Raw genomic sequence first — 19,184 nt, 5'->3', positions numbered from 1 at the left:
CCCACTTTTCCATGTACTTTATATTTGGTGAAGTTCATCACATCACCTAAAATATTGAACCCACTTTAATAGATTAAAGTACATTTTATAGATTTCTTCATACTTGAAATAAAAAATTTAGAGACTGAATTCAGTTAAGGCAGAAAAAACTTTCAAAGTTATGTGAGTTTTTTAAGTAATTATTGTTGTTATATAACTTTTAATATAAATAATGTGTATAGATTGTATTTACTAGATTTACTCTTCTCTCTTTTAGTCACACAAACCTTTTTTCATTTATCTGTCCTTAGTATTAATCTTTAATTTTTTAAATTAAAATATTTTGATTTCAATTTAATTTAGATGTCATTAGATGTAATAATTTGTTTACATGTTAATTTTAGAATAAACACTCTTTTTTTATAATAATAATAATAAATATATTCCTTATTTATTATAAAAATAACAAATTACTACAATTTAAACAAATTAAAATTTTAAAGCATAAAATTCAAATATTTGTATAATAAAAAATTGATTTTATTATTATATATTAACTGTGTTAAAAATAATATCGTTACATAATTATAGATTCTTTTACCAAATATAAAAATTTTATATTTTTGAGAAATATTATTTTAATATAAAAGTAAATAATAAAAACTAAGTCAATGTAAGAGTAATATTAACCTTAAAATAGGGGTGTTTTTAAGATAGGCACTGGTCTAGTGCAGAAAAGCAAAACGAATGCGATTATTTTATATTTATAAGAGCGGTTATAAAGCCGTATTTAATGAGCACGTATTCTTAAATTGAAGAGATAAGAATGCGGCTATATAGCCATATTTGTAAATCATATTTATAAGGGCAACTATTTCTAGTAGCCGCACTTGTATATGCTTCTAAATGAGGGTTTAGGGTTTAAGGGTAATGCATTTAAAAATGTGACTATGCATAAATGTGATTTACAAGGGCAACTATTTAAAAATACTTGCGCTGGATTTACAAATGCGGCTATGGTAAATAGTCACCCTTGTAAATGGTGTTTTTTTAGTGCAATATGTTTAGTGTTAATTCCATATAAATTATCTTGTTCAATTGTATATACTCAGTCAGACAAATACATAAATTCAGATAATCAAATTATATATATTGATAAAAATGTATTACAAACACTAATCAAATTATATATAATTCCTACACTATTGATCAATTATCCTAGAGTTATACAAATTTATGAAATATGTGGACCAAGAATGTCTCACCTATGTTATGGCTTCCGAAGACATTGGTGTTTCATCCATGAAGAACTGCATTTCAAAATATGGTTGTAATTTAAGTTACATATATGTTCAAGAATTATAAAAATAATTTAACATATCATGTTACCTCTTTCAAATCACTTTTAAGGCCTACTCTTACAATGGTAATCATCCATTGCATAACGTAATAGCCACACTCATAGCTTCTTGGTTGTTTATTACACTATAATTCAATAAAAAGTAAAAGTTAGTATATTGATAAACAATGGAAAGAGAAAGAAAAAAATTACAAACATTTAGTCTTATCCAGTTTAAATTTTGAAAATTTGAATTGGATTGACTTTTTAGGATGTTATATCCACGCCATGAACTGGTTAATACAAAAAGCTTCATTAGAAGATGGTTAATTGGTAACATACAAAGCTAAATTTATAGTGCACTTACGTATCAATGATATTCTTAAGACTTTGGGAATATCTTCCTGTGTAGGGAACAGAACCACACAACAGTCTTATCAACCATTGATAAGACAAGTAACTGCCAATGACCCCTATATCATCCATTAAAAAATTAGTAAATGTTTAAAACATGAAATAGTAATAATTGACGGCATATAATTAAACTTACTCATTAATATAAGGGCATAAATAAATTTGTTTTCCCTCTTTTTCTAGGGTGTTAGTGATGTATGATTGGGTCTGATTTGCCTTTGCTCAAGTGAGATTATTATATGCAAAAGACTGAGTTCCCACATCACGAATCATGTTCTCCAATCGATCATCATCTACATCATCATGTACTGCATCATCCATGGTGGACCCCACATATTCTTCACTTACGGAAACACATGGTAAATTTAACAATTAACCATGCCATGTCCAAGTTTTATAAGATTGAAGAAACCCATCACATAGCAGGTGCTCCCTCATTATCTTAACATCCAATATCCTTCCATTTAAACAGTTAACACACGAACACCTGATCTTTGCTCCATCATGACCATTATTAATCACGTTACGTTGTGCAAATTGTATAAATTCTTCTACTCCTCTTTTGTACTCATCACTTATGCGAAGAGAACTAATCCAATTTCGATCCATTATATTCTGAAATAGTCATTCAAGTGTTTTCTAATCAGTGTTCTATCTCACGCGTTTGTCGAGGGTCGAACACCCCCGAACTCAATACCAACACGTATCATTTGTCGAGGGTGGAGCACCCTCAGACTCAATACAAACACGATAATTCTATTCTAAACTAACAACTAACATAATATAAATAAAGATTATAATAAACACTAAATAATATAAATTTTTAAAAATACAAATTATAATACATTAAAAAAAAACAAATTCATAACATTAAAAAGAAATTCAAAAAATACAAAACATCACCAACCTTGAGTGTGAAGGCAACTTTTGCCAAGAGTGGCACGTGGCGGCAGCAGACATGACGGTGGATGCGGAAGCAGTGACGGAGCACACCATAAACCAAAAAAGAACCCACGAAGGCAATGCAACAGTACATCGAGTGCAACAAACCAAACAAAGTAAGATAAAGGAAAAAAAATTATATACATTGGTGAAGAAGAAAGAGAGCTCAAAGAAACTTACACAGAAACGAAAGCAAAGTGAATGAAGCTGCAAGAAGAGATGAACAATCAGCGTAAATGCGAGCAGGAGTGTGCAAATGCGAAATGCAAAGAGGAGAAAGAAAAGAAGAAAGAGTAAGTGGCGCGCTTAAGACATTAGGGTAAAAATGATTTAAGAATGCGGCTATTTATAATAACTGCACTTGTAAATCGGTTCGTAAAGACACACTTAATAAAACTTTTAACAAACATCTTATTATATCATATAACATAAAATTTAAGCCTTTTAATCTTAATTATAAAAATAAAAAAATTAAAATATAAATAAAAAATTATTCAGATTTTAATTTTATAACAAAAATTTAAATATCTTTAATATATACGGATAACTTTACTAACTTATTATATCCACATATAATTTTGTTTTATGTAAATATAAATAAAATAAAGGATGTAAGTTTTATTTTAGATGAGTATACATTCAAAATTAAGGGGCACAAATATTATTTAGAAAGTTTTTAAGTAGAATTTTTTTAAAAGTATAATATATTTAAAAAGTATTTTAAATCTTTATTCTTTGTGTATCTTAGAATTACATGAAAAAAAATTAATATATATATATATATATATTTTTTTTTAAAAATGCTTTCCATAAAATCATTATTATTCTCAAGGAAATATTCAAAGGAGAAGAAGTAGTTGAATTGAGCTTAGAGTGAAGTAGAGAGAAGAAGGGAAAGAAGATGATGCAGAGGAAAAGGGTAGGGTGGTGGTTCTTCACAAAGGCAAAGCTTAGCCTTAATGCATACCGAAACCTCTCTTCTTCTCAACACGTCATTCTCGACAACCCCAATCACTGTCAGGTCACAATATTCCCTTCTCTTCTTTTCCTCGTTTTACTGTACCATGTTATTGAATCTCTGTTTTTCACAAATCACAATGTCGCAGGTTTTGGTCGAAGGAAATGGTTGCTCCAGAATGGCCATTCTCAATAGACCCTCTGCTCTCAATGCTCTCAACACCAACATGGTATCTTTCCTTTTCCTCTCATTGCTTCTCAACACCAACAAAAGAGGGTCACTAAAAGCCCGTAAATTTGGCTCCCAATTTGATGAGTCCGACGTTTGCTTGTGACCCTTTTTCTTTTAAACTTCCAATCACTCGTGATTGTTTGATATGTATGATTTTGTTGTGATTGCACACTACCTAAAGTGGTATCAATCTTTTGGGTGGTAACATGCTTTTGGGTTATGATTGTGGTTTTCTCAGGCGGCTACGCTGCATAAACTCTATAGGAGTTGGGAAGATAACCCTGATATTGGTTTTGTGATGATGAAGGTAATCTCTATTTTTTCTATGAATTTAATTTTCATTTTGATGTACTATCTGGCTATTGCTTTTTTACATGGTTAACCAGCTACAAGGTGGTAAATCAAGGTTTCAATCCCAGTTGAAAGAGGTTGCTAGTTGCTAGAGGTCTCGCATCCACTAAAAATATGGTCTATAACTAGGCGCAAACTTTACCTTACAAGTCAATTTATAGAATTAAGTTAGGCTTAAATCTACTTTTTTAGATGGTATCAGAGACTATCCTAATAAGGTTGGACCATCTATAAATATTTAGTTCCACGTTTGATATGCTTGAGAGAATGTGTTGGAGATCTTATCAACTAAAGATATAGCTAAATTGTAGTATATAAATAGGTGCAATCCTCATCTTACAAACTGGTTTTATAGGATTGATTTAGGTTTAAATCCACTTTTTAAGAGATGCATATGGGAAATAAAAACAAACAAAAAAATGCTAATTACCTTAGATATAAATTTTAAGGTTATTATTACTAAAATTATTAATTATCAGTTATATGACAGTCTTTAATTGGATAACAGTGTAAAAAACCTTAGTGTATTCCAATTAAATTCTTTTTTCTATTATATTTTTCCCTTTTATTCATATTGCACTTTCACTGCTAGCAATGATCTTGTCCTCATGCATGTCTAACGATGTGATACTTACATAATATTTTCAATTTTCTTAAGGGCAGTGGCCGAGCGTTTGCAGCTGGTGGAGATATTGTTGCGCTTTACCATTTGATAAACAAAGGTAAATATCAAGGTTTCTTTTTATGTAGATCTGGACAGAAAATTTCTTCTCAGAATCTTATTCAGTTGTCTTAGTTTTGAGGTTCTAAAAGGTTTGTTTATTTGCTGGTATGAAATAAGACTGTTAGATCGGTTAGTTTGTTAGCTATAAGTAGCAAGTTAACTAATTGATCCACATTCAAGTCATATCTTGTAATAAACACTTCTGTAAATTCTTGAGAAATCTCAATGCAATCATTTGGAACTTTTCTTTCGTAAGATTTCATCTTTTTTCTATGTTCTTCGAGATCATGCTTAATTCCTAGAACTAGAAATTTTCATAACACTGACCATTTTGAGGGTTTTCAGAGACAAGAGACCTTGTGAAGTATCAATATTCAATACTAACTTGGTGATGATACGTAATGAAATGTCTGTTTAACATTTTTTAATTTTACATTTTGTGACAAACAACATCATACTCCAAAATGTTTTGGTATTTGATTTTTTGGTGCTGAAGAAAGTGTAAGAGAAAGTGTAGGTTGTGTCGATACTTAGGTTTCAGTGTTTCCATGCAATTGGTTCTAGGTATATTCTTGCTTCTATTTTAAACATGTATCTTTCTAATGCATTTTGGCTACTTAATTTTTTTTATACAGCTAATTTGATTTTTTTTTCATACAATTTATGCAGGAAATATGGAAGCGTGTAAAGAATTTTTCAGAACAGCCTATAGTTTTATGTACCTGATAGGTACATATTTGAAGCCACATGTGAGTACATGGTATTTGGAGGCTGATATGTTATTTATGCTGTCTTTGTTTGACATATGTATAATTTGCTCATATGTGCTGTTTTGTTTGAATAGTTAGTCCTACTCAGGATACGTTTGTCGTGTAAGTGCTGATTTGTAACCATTGAAATTCTGATGTTTTTAAACAGTTGAATACGATCTTATTTCCATGAAATATATGATCCCACACCTATAAAAGTTCATAGAACTGCAATCAGTGATGCTGTGCAGCCCAATTGAAGGGGGTGTCAAAAATTACATGCTTACATGGTAAAATAACATCAGATTGTACGTGGTAAAATAAAATAGGAGTCCTATTATGGTAGTTAGTTGTGATAAGACAAATTTCTATAATTTTAAGATTATCGGGCCATCTGTTTTTTCTCATTGTGTTATTACATTATAATAATTTTATTCAAAATTTGGCTTATAACTATGACTTAATTTGGGTATATCGTGGAAGAAGTATAAATTAACTTGATACATTGATTCTAATTCAACTTTTATGTGAATTTAAATACACTATAAATATTTTATTTTAGTGACATATAACTACATGGAACAATACGATCACATGTTGTAATTATACATCTGTTCAGCAAAAGTGGTTAAATTATGTGATACAAGTGATTAAGTTACATTACATGTTTATTTAAATTTCCTTCTGCGATGGAACTTAATATTCTGACATGAAAGACTAATTATCAATGATTCTATTTTATAGTTTATCAACAAAATTTTTGGATACAACATTTCCCTCAGATGTGCATTTTATAAAATAGAGTATTACAGAGAAGCCACATCCGTTCATCACATGGCAGCAAGCATGCTGGAAATCAATTTTTATGTTTACTAGTCAGTTACCATTTAAACAAAATTTATGCAATAATGAACTTCATGCAGGTGGCACTTCTAAATGGCATTACCATGGGTGGTGGGGCCGGAGTTTCAATCCCTGGGACATTCCGTGTTGCAACAGACAAAACTGTATGAAATCTAGCTCTGCATTGATCTCATTTTTGACAATTTTGATGGTGTGAGATTATATATTTTATTCTTGTATTTATTATTGATGGATTTGTTATTTGGATGATAGAACATGTGAATTGGGATTCCCTTTCCTATTTTTAGATTGAGAATTTTTTGTTTTTTAATTTGGGTTACTTGTCCTAGTCAGATAGATACTTATTGGTCCTACAAATAATGATACTTTTATTGAATGGTTTAGGTGAGTATTTATGCTGAAACGTTAAAAGGAACTCTTACTTAAAAAATGTCATTTATTAAGCTACTTAAGGGTCCAGTCCAGTCAATTTGGATACGTAAATAGTTATAGTCTATGTAATTTTAGTCTTTCAACATAATTTTAAATGAAATATTTTCAGAAAATTTCTATCGATGTTCTTTACTATTCAGGATTACAATTCTGATCATAACCATGGTGGTGGAGCTTCTCTCACACAAATCCTGCTATCTGACATTCCTATCCAATCTATTTGCCTAATTTCCCTTTCCAACTGACATCTTAATATTTGAATTTAAATTATGTTGAGCAGCTATGGAAAATAAAAAGAATAAAAGGTTGTTTCAGTTGTTAATCAGTTCTTTTGGCTTGATTTTAGAGTATTAATTCTTTATACTTCTATTATACTTTTAAATCATTCAGGAAGAGTTAAGAAAATTAAAGAACATACAGTATATGCTGAAACACTTCACTCATGATTACAAAAACAGTGAATATTGTGCACATTCACTGCTGAAAATTTTGGTCATTACATTATTTAATTCTCGAGTGTTTATGCAGTCTGTAACTGGTGAACTGTGACAGCAACTTGTAGGTCACTAGCTGATAGCATCTTTAGCCACCATCTTGCTAGACACTAGATGATATTTGAATGGATATGGAGTTGTAAACATAGCCAATTAGGTGCAATTAGTGTCTAGTAAGGTGGTGTTCCAAAAATGTTATTGGCTACTCATTGGCTGGGTCACAAACCAGTACTATACGTGAAAATCTGTGCACTATCCATCTTCTTTTTTAAAGCTAAATTACTTGGTGTTCCACATTTGAAGTATGGGTGTCTTGGACATTGATAAAAAATTAATAAGGCAACATGGGGTTATTTTTATGCCATTTGGTTCAGCTTTGGATTTAGAACAGAGAAAACTTATTTTTGTTGTATATTGGGTTTCCGCTCTTTTCTGTCCTAAGCCAGATATAATTAATACGGATTAGGCTCTACTAGTATTCAGGGTGTCACATGAATAATTAGTTTAAATTTGAGTTTGAAATGATAAATAGGTAACAAGTTGGATGCCTCTTTGTCTAAGTTCTATGCCTTCTACTTAATCATGTGCTTCTTTGTGGCATTGCTACAATGTACATCTTTTTCTTCTATTTGGAGACATGGCATATTTTTGGTATGTAGTTTGTACCCTGTATATTTGTTCTAGAAGTTTGGCTTCATTTTGGCCGATATGTGCTTAGAAAAACTTTGATGTGTATGCTTAGTTTTATTATAACTTATCCCCATTTTGCAGATTTTTGCTACCCCTGAAGTTCATATTGGATTCCATCCTGATGCTGCAGCATCTTTTTACCTTTCACATTTACCTGGTCATTTAGGTATGGTCTTACTTACGTGCCTCATCTACTTTAAGTTACTCAAAATCCCTCTACCTGGAACGGGAGATTCTAAATAATTCCAATTGTAAATAATTCTGATGACAATATATTGTTCTACTCATACACTGGTCTTATGAACTTGGGGGAGGGGAAGGGATAGTAGAAAGTTCTGAAAATGAGGTAAGGCCTATTTGTTAAAATGTGGTTCTTTTGGAATAATGTGGTTCTCTTGTTCAAATTTAAGCTTCTCTTCATAAACATTTGTGTTTATGTTAGACCTGTTACAATTTGGTATAGAATAAGAATTTTAAAGAATATCATTGGTATAGAATAGTAGAGATTTTTGCACTTTGTAACTGTTACTTCATTCTAGAGTTGATGATATTTGGCATTGTGAAGAATGAAGGGTAACCATTATTGGTGATCCGTGGTAGTCATTAGCTTTATTTTTGAACTAGGATAACCACTATAGTTATTAATAGAAATTTCAGTGGCATCGAGCTTAGTTACAGTTCTCAAGAAGCCTATCACTTTTCTCTGCAAATGACGAGTCTTGACATTTAAACTGGGATAACATGCTTCCTTTGCCATTCTCTGGTGCATTTGTCTGGAGCAGAATACATGCTTATTTAAAGGTGTCTCATTGGCCTTAATTTTGTTTTGTGATAGGGTATGTTTTAGCCTCTCTCTGGTGTTTTTCCCAAGACCTAAGGTTGATTTTAAGCCTTCTCCACTATGCAGGGGGATTGGGCTGCCTTGCTACATTCCTAGTTTCCTTTATTCATTTATTTGCCTTTTTTGCTTTTGTGGATACTTTTCCTTGCCGCACTTTGTACTCATGTTCTCTCCAATAGTAGTTCTTTTTCCAACAAAATGACTACAATCAATGATGGCCATGGATAGGGCTTAAGGTCGGTCTTAGTTATGTTGGAATCTTGATTTTATGACAAGAATTGTAATTATGCAATAAATTGGTCCATCCTTCAAAATTTAGTTTCTCCTTATTGATATTGGAATTTGGAATCCTGAACGATACATAAAATGTAATATGAACACTAATTTTCTGAGGTCTAATTGTTATTTTTACTCCTATTGATATCAACTGTTATACACCAATTCTTTTCTGTAGCCTTATTAATTACATCTAGTATATAAACATCACAAATAATTGATTGATGAGGTTTTTAAAGTGGTTAATCATCCTATTTTCCACAAAAATGATTGAGGGAAATTCATGGGTTCAGAATCTTCAGATCTAGTCATCAACTGAAAGTATGTTTGATGAACTTCCTCCATCTAGTCTTTCTTTGTTTCAAAGGTTGTTATTCTATGCAGGAGAGTACTTGGCTCTGACAGGGGAAAAGCTCAACGGAGTAGAGATGGTTACCTGCGGGCTTGCTACACACTATTCATCAAGTGCAGTTTAGTTCTGCTTAACACTTCTTGCTTGATTTATTTTAATTTTAATAGAATTTTCAGATTCTTAAAAGTCAATTTTGTTTTGCTTTCTTGTCCTACGGTAGAAGCTTCCTTTAATTGAAGAACAGCTGGGGAAATTGGTTACTGATGACCCATCTGTCATCGAAGCCACTTTAGAACATTATGGGGATCTTGCACAGCCAGACAGCAGTAGTGTACTACAAAGGTTTGACCTACCATACATTCTGCCTAAGGTTTATTTTTTTTAATAAAGAAATAATTAAAAAAACAGAGATAGAATGACAGTGACTTCTGTATAAAAAGAAAAAAGAAACTGAAAAGTACACTCTGTCTTGGAATTGCCCTTCATTCCCTCTAAAAATTAAATCATCCATTAGCTGAAGGCCAACAAGAAGATAAGAAAATAGTCTGATGTAAGTTTGTTTTTGGGATGCTTAATTTATTTTCCTTGTATGTCATATTTTGACTTATAATATATTATAACCCTTATTTATACTTTTCATTTTCTTAGGATTGAAATTCTAGATAAATGCTTTTGCCATGACACAGTTGAAGAGATTGTTGATGCTATGGTGAGATACCCATCTTTCTTTTCAGAGTCTTCTTTTCAACACAATTCTTTATTGTGGAAATAAACTGTTCTTTACATGGGTACATTACACATTTATTCAAAATTTATCTCTAGGAGAAAACACACATCGTTAAGAGTTCTTAGTAGGGGTTTTGTGGTTAGATCCAGTTAGAGGCTGCTCTTTTGTTTACTGATAATTTGACTCATCTTTTGATAAGTTTTTTCGATGGCAAGAAGGAAAAATGAAATAAGTTTCATTAAAATACACTAGTCAAAACTTATCTTTTAGAGAAGCTAATATGAGATAACTTCTACAAATAACTTTTGTGTAAACTAATTTTAGTTTATGGAGCAACTTATTTCATTTTTCTTATTTTCTTCACCTAGAAATACTTATGAAGAAATTTATTGAGACAGATTCAAATTATATTTTTGATAGTCCGAAAAAAATGAAGTATTAGGAATAGTAATAGCTAACTCATCATTGTTAATCTCCCTATCTTTTTATTCTAGCTAATTCAACGTTGTTAATCTCCCTATCTGTTTTTATTCTAAAAATAGGCTCTCAGTAAGAAAGATAGAGTCAGCCTAATGACACATAATTTTGTAGCAACATCTTCTAGCACATTACTCATGTCATTTAAGAACCACACACAAAAATTCTTTACAACATCAAGCTAGTAGGATCAAATATCTTGCATGTCCTTTCTTCTGTGTGTTTGTGGCTTGACTATTTGGTGAACATTTTATATTTTCTATATTTCTTATTATTCTTAAATTTCTCTTAGGAAAATGCAGCAAGCGAAACAAAAGATGCATGGTGCATTTCCACCCTAAATAGACTGAAAGAAGCCTCTCCATTGAGCTTGAAGGTTGCCTTGAGATCTGTGAGTTCCTTTGGCATGTCTAAAGTCTAAACAATTCCTAATTTCTTTGCTCTATAAGAAATCACATTTATAAAGTTCACCCCTAGGACTCCAGAAGACATATAGGTAGAACTAAAAACAAGTTTAACAAAGTTTCTTAGAAGATAATATAAACTATTCTGACAGATGTATTTGGTGCAGATACGGGAGGGTAGATTTCAGACCCTTGATCAATGTTTGGTGCGTGAGTACCGTATGACTTTACAAGCAATACATAGGAAAATATCTGGGGATATCTCTGAGGTATAACTATTTTTTATCTCTGCAAACAAAAACAAACTTCTTCTGTTTAAATGCAAGAGTTAATTTTAATTCGTTTTAGGGAGTAAGGGCACGCGTGGTGGACAAGGACTTTGCACCAAAGGTAGTCTTTCAACTTTAATATAATTTACTCTTTCATAATTACTTCAGTTCAAAGATTTTTCCATACAAATTAAGAATAATAGTAAATATATCACTTATTAAACTAACTTTGCACTCAATAAATATGCATTACTTTTATCCACTATCAATACAAACATTGATATAATTATTTGCAGGCAAGTTAGGAATAAATAATTTACACTTGATTGAAAATTAGAATTTTTATATAGTTTTTTTTAAAAGATTAAAATTACAATCATTTTGGGACAGACAAAAGTATCATTTTTAACTTGAGAATGCTATATGCTTTCTTGTATCTAAATGATGTTTTAATGAAACAGTCTTTCCAGATTGCCAACATGTCATCTGTCTACAATGACTATTAACATTTTTCTTTTCATATATGAAGTTCATGTGATTAATATGGCTTCTTAAGTAAAGTAGTGCAATTTGGTTTCAGAGTTCACGTAAATGGAAATTTTAAAAAAATTACAAATATGAGTAAGTCGTGCCTGAATGATAACTTCATTGCAAAGAATCATGAGAATCATGCTATAAATGTGTATTTGAGATTCCTATACAATGAAATGTATGCAGTGGGATCCTCCAACGTTAGAAAATGTTTCTCAAGATATGGTGGATCAATACTTCTTTCCTCTTAGTGAGGCTGAACCTGATCTAGAGCTGCCTACAAAAAGTCGTGAAGCATTTTTGTAGTTTGTTTCCTTTGAACATCTGCATATACACACACACCATTGGTATTTTGCCAAGACTATCTTAACCTTGTACCTTTTGAACATATGATGGTAGCTTCTAGTGGTTTACCACAATAATATGTAGTTTGTTCCACCTATGGATTTTGAAACAACTTTTTGTCTTTTCAAATAGTAAATGAGATTATGGTTAAATAAACTTTATATAACCGATTATAAAGTGATGTTACTTATTTATATATTATAGTTTGACTATATTTCTTTTTGGTTAAGATGGATCTTCAACTATGTTGTACAAACACTGACACAGAAACTGATACGATATAGATACGGACACAGAGATACGTATAATCTCTAAAATGTAGGACATGAGAACACAGTTCTATACATTATATAATTATGAATAAAAATTTATACAATAAGTTTGAGTTTTTATAAAATTAATGTATTTTTTTTTAAATTGTGTTAGGATCGTATTAAAATTGTCAGAAATCCAACAAAGACTTTTTGAATTAGACACTTCATATATACGTGTTTTATAAGTGTCAGACGAGTGTCGTTGTCCGATATGAGTATCCGACACTGACACGCCATTTAAGAGAAGTGTCTAAGCTTCATAGATCTTCAATGATAACATTAATCTTTTGTTAGAAGAAATAAATATTGAGAAAAGTTATACTCCATAGAAAAAGTGCAGAGGTGTATTGATCGGTTCTTACTTACAAGCCACTTATTTTGTGGAGTTAAACTTGAACCAGGTTTAAGATTTTATTTATTGTCTTTCAAAAATTAAAATTGGATTGGTTAAGTTACACCATCAAATCAATACTTCAACCAATCTGAGTAGTTAAATTATGTGATTTTTTTAAATGTTATGGATTAATATTTTCTTTTAATTAATCAATGGTAATAACTCCTTATTTTATCTTTCAAGGCAAAATTTTCAATTTAGAGAAGTGAAATTTAAAATTTAACTCCATTTCATTTAAGTGATTGAACTCACCAATTTACACAATCCACACAATCCAATCATATATAATCAATGAAGCAATGAAGCGGTTAATGCGTCAAATTTTTTCATTTTTTTTTGTAATTTTATTTTTTAGAATTTTTGAATGATTTATTATATTATATTGTAATTTGTTTTTGTAATTAGTGTAAAAGAGTGATTTCTGGTGTGTACATTTAGAGTTATTTTCTAAACTATATGTACACCATTGGTATTTTGCCAAGGCTATCTTAAGCTTGTACTTTTTGACCATATGATGGTAGCTTCAACTGGTTTACCACAATAATATGTAGTTTGTTCCACCTCTGGATTTTGAAACAACTTTAGTCTTTTCAAATAATTAGTAAATCTTTTCAAATAATTAGTAAATGAGTTTATGGTTAAATAAATTTTATATAATCAATTTATAAGATGATGATGTTTGTAAGTTATTTATATATTATAATTTCACTATAGTTTTGGTTGATATGGATTTTCAATAATAACTTTGATCTTTTGACATAAGAAATAATTAGGCAATTGCTTCCTGCACTATATAACTATATAACTGCACCCAATTTCAATGAAAAAGACAAAAATATTCTTAATGTATTATTTTTTATATTACGGATTTTTTTATCTGGAATGGGCTTTTGATTTTTATTTCCAGATTTTTGTATCCGGAACACAAAAAACTCTTTCGGATATATTTTTTCGGAATGTATTATTTTCTTTTCCGGATTTTTATTTCCAGAATAAAAGTTATTTTTGAAATTTTTTAAATTGTGTTGAGTGCAGGTTGGAAAATGTTGGGTGTAGGAATAATTATTGAGAAAAATTCTATAGTGCAGAGGTGTATTGAGGTGAGATCAATTTACAAGTCATTTATTTTGTGAAGTTAAATCTAACTCATCCTCGTGAAGGTCAAGATTTTTATTGTTGTCTTTTAGAAATTAAAATTGAATTGGATTGATTAAGTTACACCATGAAAAAAAATCAATACTTTAATAAATATGAGTAGTTAAATTATGTGATTTTTTAAAATGTTATGGGTTAATGTTTTTTTAATTAATCAATGGTATTAACTCCTTATTTTATCTTTCAAGGTAAAATTTTCAATATAGAGAAGTTAAATTTAGAATTTAACGTGATTTCATTAAGTGACTGAAATCAAATCACTAATTGACACAATCTAATCATATATAATCATATATATTTTGAAATGTAAGATCTAATGTATTAATACATTTTTATTGCACAATCTTGTAATACATAAGGTGGTCAAAATCAATCCAAATCCAAATATTTGAATCAAATTTAAAATTTAAATCCATATTTTTTTAAAAACAATTTAAATTTCTATAAATCCAAATCCAAATATTTGGATTGGAAATCTAAATCCATATTTTTTATAAATTTATATAATATCAAAAATTATTAGTATAATGTAATTTAATTTTTTTATGATAAAGATTTATTATTAATTTTTTTAATGTTAAGCTTATGTTTTCAATTAGTTATTAATTTTAATATTTTATAGTAGCTTAACATTTTTATATTTACGCATTTATTATTTATTTAATATATACTTAAATAAGTAAGTTTGATTTTAGGAGAAATTTTTTATCCTGATTTTATTTTCAATTATATAGATAAAATATAAATTAAATAATTTTAATATGTTTAATTTAAAATTTTCGTATTATGCATATTTTAATTTTGATAAAAAAACTTAATAAAAAATTACTCCGTTAATTTTATTAAGGTAAAACATTCTCTATTTTTTATTTTTTTGTTATATAAATTATTTAATTTTTAAAATATTAAAATAAATTGTATAAAAGAGATTATTTTTCACTTATGTCAATTCAGTAGAAAAAATTTATTTTTTAAAATTCTAAAATGAATACCTCTTGACGAAAAAAAAAATTTAATATTTTTATTTCATGTATTTTTCTCTCTCTACATTTTTGTAAAAAAAAAAAAATTGTTAAAATTTATTAGTGCCTCAGGCGTTCACGTTATAATGGTTTGAAATAATTTATGTGACAACATTTCCAGCAACTATAACCATGGTTTGAAATAATTTGTGGTTAACCAATCTTTGAACATGAGGAACTAAAGTCTTGTAGTACATTTCACATTGTGACCATGCAATGAATATGGATTGGATATTTGGATTATCCATTTTCTAAAATCTGTATAAATAAAATGAAACTCTGATCTAGAAAAGTTTTAAAAATATGGATCAAAATCAAAATCTGATTTAAACAAATGGATTGGAGCAGTTTAAAAATAGTGTTAGGCATTCTGGTGTAATGGCCTCACTTGCCGTTAGCTCTTATCTGTATGGGCTCTGTATATGTATATATATCTTGATAGTTGCTTTGCAATATATAGTGATATCTTTTAATAATAATTCTTTAGTTTCACCTCTCTCTCTCTCATGGCCCACTGCTCACTCTAACATGGTATCAAGAGCTTCTTTTTTTTCTTTCTTCTCCTCTTCGTAATGTCGTCTACCTCCACTCACGGCACGTCCCTGGACCCCCCGTCGCGCTCTGCTCCCACTCTGCATCATTTCACCACACCAATTTCTCTCAAACTTTCCGATGATAACTTTCTCTTATGGAAGCAACAGGTACTTGCGACTACCGATGGTCTTTTGTTAACCGCATATCTTGATGGATCTGCACAACCCTCACGCCCTCTTGCTGCTGCTGATGGCTCTTCTCCTTCCTCCAATTCTGCGTACTCCTTCTACAAGCAACAAGATAGTCTTATCATTGCTTGGTTGTTAGCTTCTATGACTGTGCCCTTCTTGACAAAAATGGTAGGTCTTGAATTATCTTCTCAAATCTGGTCTACCCTAAATACGTATTTTGCTTCCAACACTCGTGCCCAGATTAAGAAATACAAGTTACGTCTCAAGACCTCCAAGAATGACCGAACTGTAAGTGCTTATCTTCTAGAAATAAAGAAAACCGTTGATTCTTTAGCAGCCATTGGTGCTCCGGTCACGGTTGAAGATCACGTGGAAGCTATTCTTGATGGTCTCTCTGAGGACTATGACCCTTTTGTGGCTTCAATAATGTCCAGATCTGAACCCTACACTACCAATGAGATAGAGGCTCTTTTGTTAGCACAAGAAGAACGTCTTGACAAACATCGCCTGCATGACCCTCTAACATCACCTGTTACGGTTGCATTTGCTTCCTGGAATCCAGTAAATTCCAGAACTGCCAAATCTAAGACCAAGTTTTCCAATTATCGTGGCCAACGTGGTTTCTCTCGTTCCAGTTCCTCATATGGGCCTCGTCCCTTTAGTTCTCGACCGTCACCTCCAGACTCTTGGTAATCTGTTTCAACACCCTCTCGTCCTACTTGCCAAATCTGCAAGAAACTTGGGCATTCCGCTGAGCACTGCTGGCAACGGTACGATCCACATCTTTCCAATCAAGCTCATGCCAATTTCACTCATCTGTCCTTACCAGACAATGAGTCTCATGCTTCTTCTCTGCTGGGCGTTCCTTCCTCTGTCGAAGATCCTCTGTGGTACCCGGACAGCGGTGCCACACATCATATTACCAACAACTCCTCTACCTACACGAGCAAGCATCCCTATGATGGCACTGACACAGTGAAAATGGGTAATGACACAGGTTTGAAAATTTCTGCTATTGGTTCTGCTAATCTTCGTTCTTCCACTTCCAATCATGACCTTGTTTTTAACTAATCTACTGCATGTTCCTGATATTACTAAAAACCTTATCAGTGTTTCGAAATTCTGTCGTGATAATAATGTCACTTTTGAGTTTCATTCTAATGCATGCTATGTTGTTCATCAGGTCACGAAAAGAGTTCTTCTTCAAGGCATTCTTAAGGATGGATTGTACATTTTTCCTTCATTAAAATCTATTCCTACCTGTTCTGTAAATACAATATCTTTTACTGCTGACAAACTCTCTGTAAACACTTGGCATGAACGTTTTGGCCACTGCAGTTTCAAAGTTCTTAAACACATTCTTTCTCAATGTAATATTCGTGCTTGCAATGATGTTCTTTTTTGCTCTGCCTGTGTTCGTGGGAAATGTCATCAGTTACCTTTTCATAAGTCCTTAAATACTTACACTAAACCTCTTGAATTGGTTTATACTTATGTGTGGGGTCCCTCTCCTGTCATGGCTTCCAATGGTGCGCGTTATTATGTTTCCTTTTTAGATGCCTACACTAAATTTACCTGGATCTATGTCATGCATAAAAAATCTCAAGTAATCAATATTTTTAAAATGTTTAAAACGCTGGTTGAAAACCAAACGGGTCATAAAATTTGTGCTATGCAAACTGATAATGCGCGTGAATACCTTTCTTTAACTCCTTTTCTCCATCAACATGGTATACATCATCGTATCATTTGTCCTTACACTCATGAGCAAAACGGTTATGTTGAGCGCAAGCATCGCCACATTGTTGATATGGGGCTCACTTTGCTTGCCATTGCGTCTCTTCCTCTTCGTTTCTGGGCTGAAGCTTTCATTGCCTCTGTTCACATTATAAATGTTCTCCCCACAGAAGTGTTAAGTGGTAATAATCCTTATCATCTCTTGTTTCAGCGTCAACCAGATTATAACAAATTTAAAATTTTTGGTTGTTCTTGTTATCCCAGTCTAAGACCTTATAATAAATGTAAATTTGCTTTTCGTTCCTCCTGCTGTTTGTTTCTGGGATATAGTATTCAACATGCAGGTTATATTTGTCTTACTCCTGAAGGCAAAACCATCATCTCGCGGCATGTAATATTTAATGAATCTGTGTTCCCCTACAATGATCACACCAACAGGTTTGAGATTGCATCTACTTCTTCTCAGGTTTCTTCTGAATCTCTTCCCTCTATAATTGTTATGCAACCATGTTCTACGCCATCTCCATCATTAGAATTAAACAATGATCCTCTCTCTGCTTCACCTACCCTCCCTTCTCCCACTCCTGTTTCTACTAATATTCACCCTATGGTTACCCATGCCAAACTTGGAATTTTTAAACCACAAGCTTATCATACTTCTCTACCTTCTATCCCCTCCCCTCCCACCTCTGTAAAAGATGCTATTTCATCTCCCATTTGGTTCACTGCTATGCATGAAGAATACAATGCCTTACTCTCAAATAATACTTGGACTTTAACCTCCCTTCCCCCAGGTGCACCCCTTGTTGGTTGCAAATGGGTTTTTAAAACTAAACTTAATGTAGATGGGTCTTTCCAACGATGCAAGGCACGACTGGTGGCAAAAGGTTTCCATCAAACTGAAGGTATTGACTATGCTGAGACCTTCAGTCCAGTTGTTCGACACAGTACAATTCGCCTTGTTCTTGCTCACGCTGTTGCGTCTCATTGGCCTATTCGACAAATCGACATCAACAATGCCTTTCTTAATGGCGATCTTACAGAGCGTGTTTACATGCAACAGCCTCCTGGCTTCACTTCCACCAATCCTCACCTTGTATGTCATCTACATAAAGCCATCTATGGCCTGAAACAAGCACCTCGATCTTGGTTTTTAAAGCTAAGTACTACCTTACAACAACTTGGTTTTCATTCAACTAAAAGTGATACCTCCCTTTTTGTTAAGTTTGCCTCCTCATATACTCTTTTTGTACTAGTGTATGTTGATGACATTCTCATCACAGGATCCTTTGCGACTGCTATCACTGATCTCATCACTTGTCTCCACTCCTTCTTTGCTCTAAAAGACTTGGGACCTATTCACCATTTCCTTGGGATTCAAGCCTATCGCACCCCCAGTGGCGGACTGCATCTCTCTCAGACTCAGTACATTCGTGATATTTTATGCA

The 19,184-nt window shown here is 31.8% G+C and overlaps 1 protein-coding gene across 1 annotated transcript; it reads left to right on the top strand.

The window, feature by feature from the left end:
* The first annotated feature begins 3,512 nt into the window (after positions 1–3,512).
* Positions 3,513–12,603, top strand: LOC137819098 (3-hydroxyisobutyryl-CoA hydrolase-like protein 1, mitochondrial). Its single transcript, XM_068622838.1, has 14 exons — positions 3,513–3,695; positions 3,781–3,861; positions 4,102–4,170; positions 4,873–4,936; positions 5,608–5,687; positions 6,611–6,694; positions 8,249–8,333; positions 9,669–9,754; positions 9,857–9,978; positions 10,285–10,345; positions 11,133–11,231; positions 11,412–11,513; positions 11,593–11,634; positions 12,231–12,603. Exons 1-14 carry the CDS (start codon positions 3,576–3,578, stop codon positions 12,348–12,350), a joined length of 1,215 nt encoding a protein of 404 aa, XP_068478939.1. The 5' UTR covers positions 3,513–3,575; the 3' UTR covers positions 12,351–12,603.
* The last annotated feature ends 6,581 nt before the right edge of the window (positions 12,604–19,184 follow it).

This window comes from Phaseolus vulgaris, chromosome 10 (genome assembly GCF_000499845.2).
Source record: "Phaseolus vulgaris cultivar G19833 chromosome 10, P. vulgaris v2.0, whole genome shotgun sequence".
Classification (NCBI taxonomy): Eukaryota; Viridiplantae; Streptophyta; class Magnoliopsida; order Fabales; family Fabaceae; genus Phaseolus; species Phaseolus vulgaris.
Note: the sequence above shows the minus strand (reverse complement) of the source record. Positions and strands in the feature narration are given on the sequence as shown.

Bases quoted from the DNA above. Each gene is read 5' to 3' on its own strand.
- LOC137819098 (XM_068622838.1), top strand. From the start codon at position 3,576: ATGATGCAGAGGAAAAGGGTAGGGTGGTGGTTCTTCACAAAGGCAAAG. The intron at 3,696-3,780 runs GTCACAATATTC...ACAATGTCGCAG, and splicing joins ACAACCCCAATCACTGTCAG to GTTTTGGTCGAAGGAAATGG. The intron at 10,346-11,132 runs GTGAGATACCCA...AATTTCTCTTAG, and splicing joins AAGAGATTGTTGATGCTATG to GAAAATGCAGCAAGCGAAAC.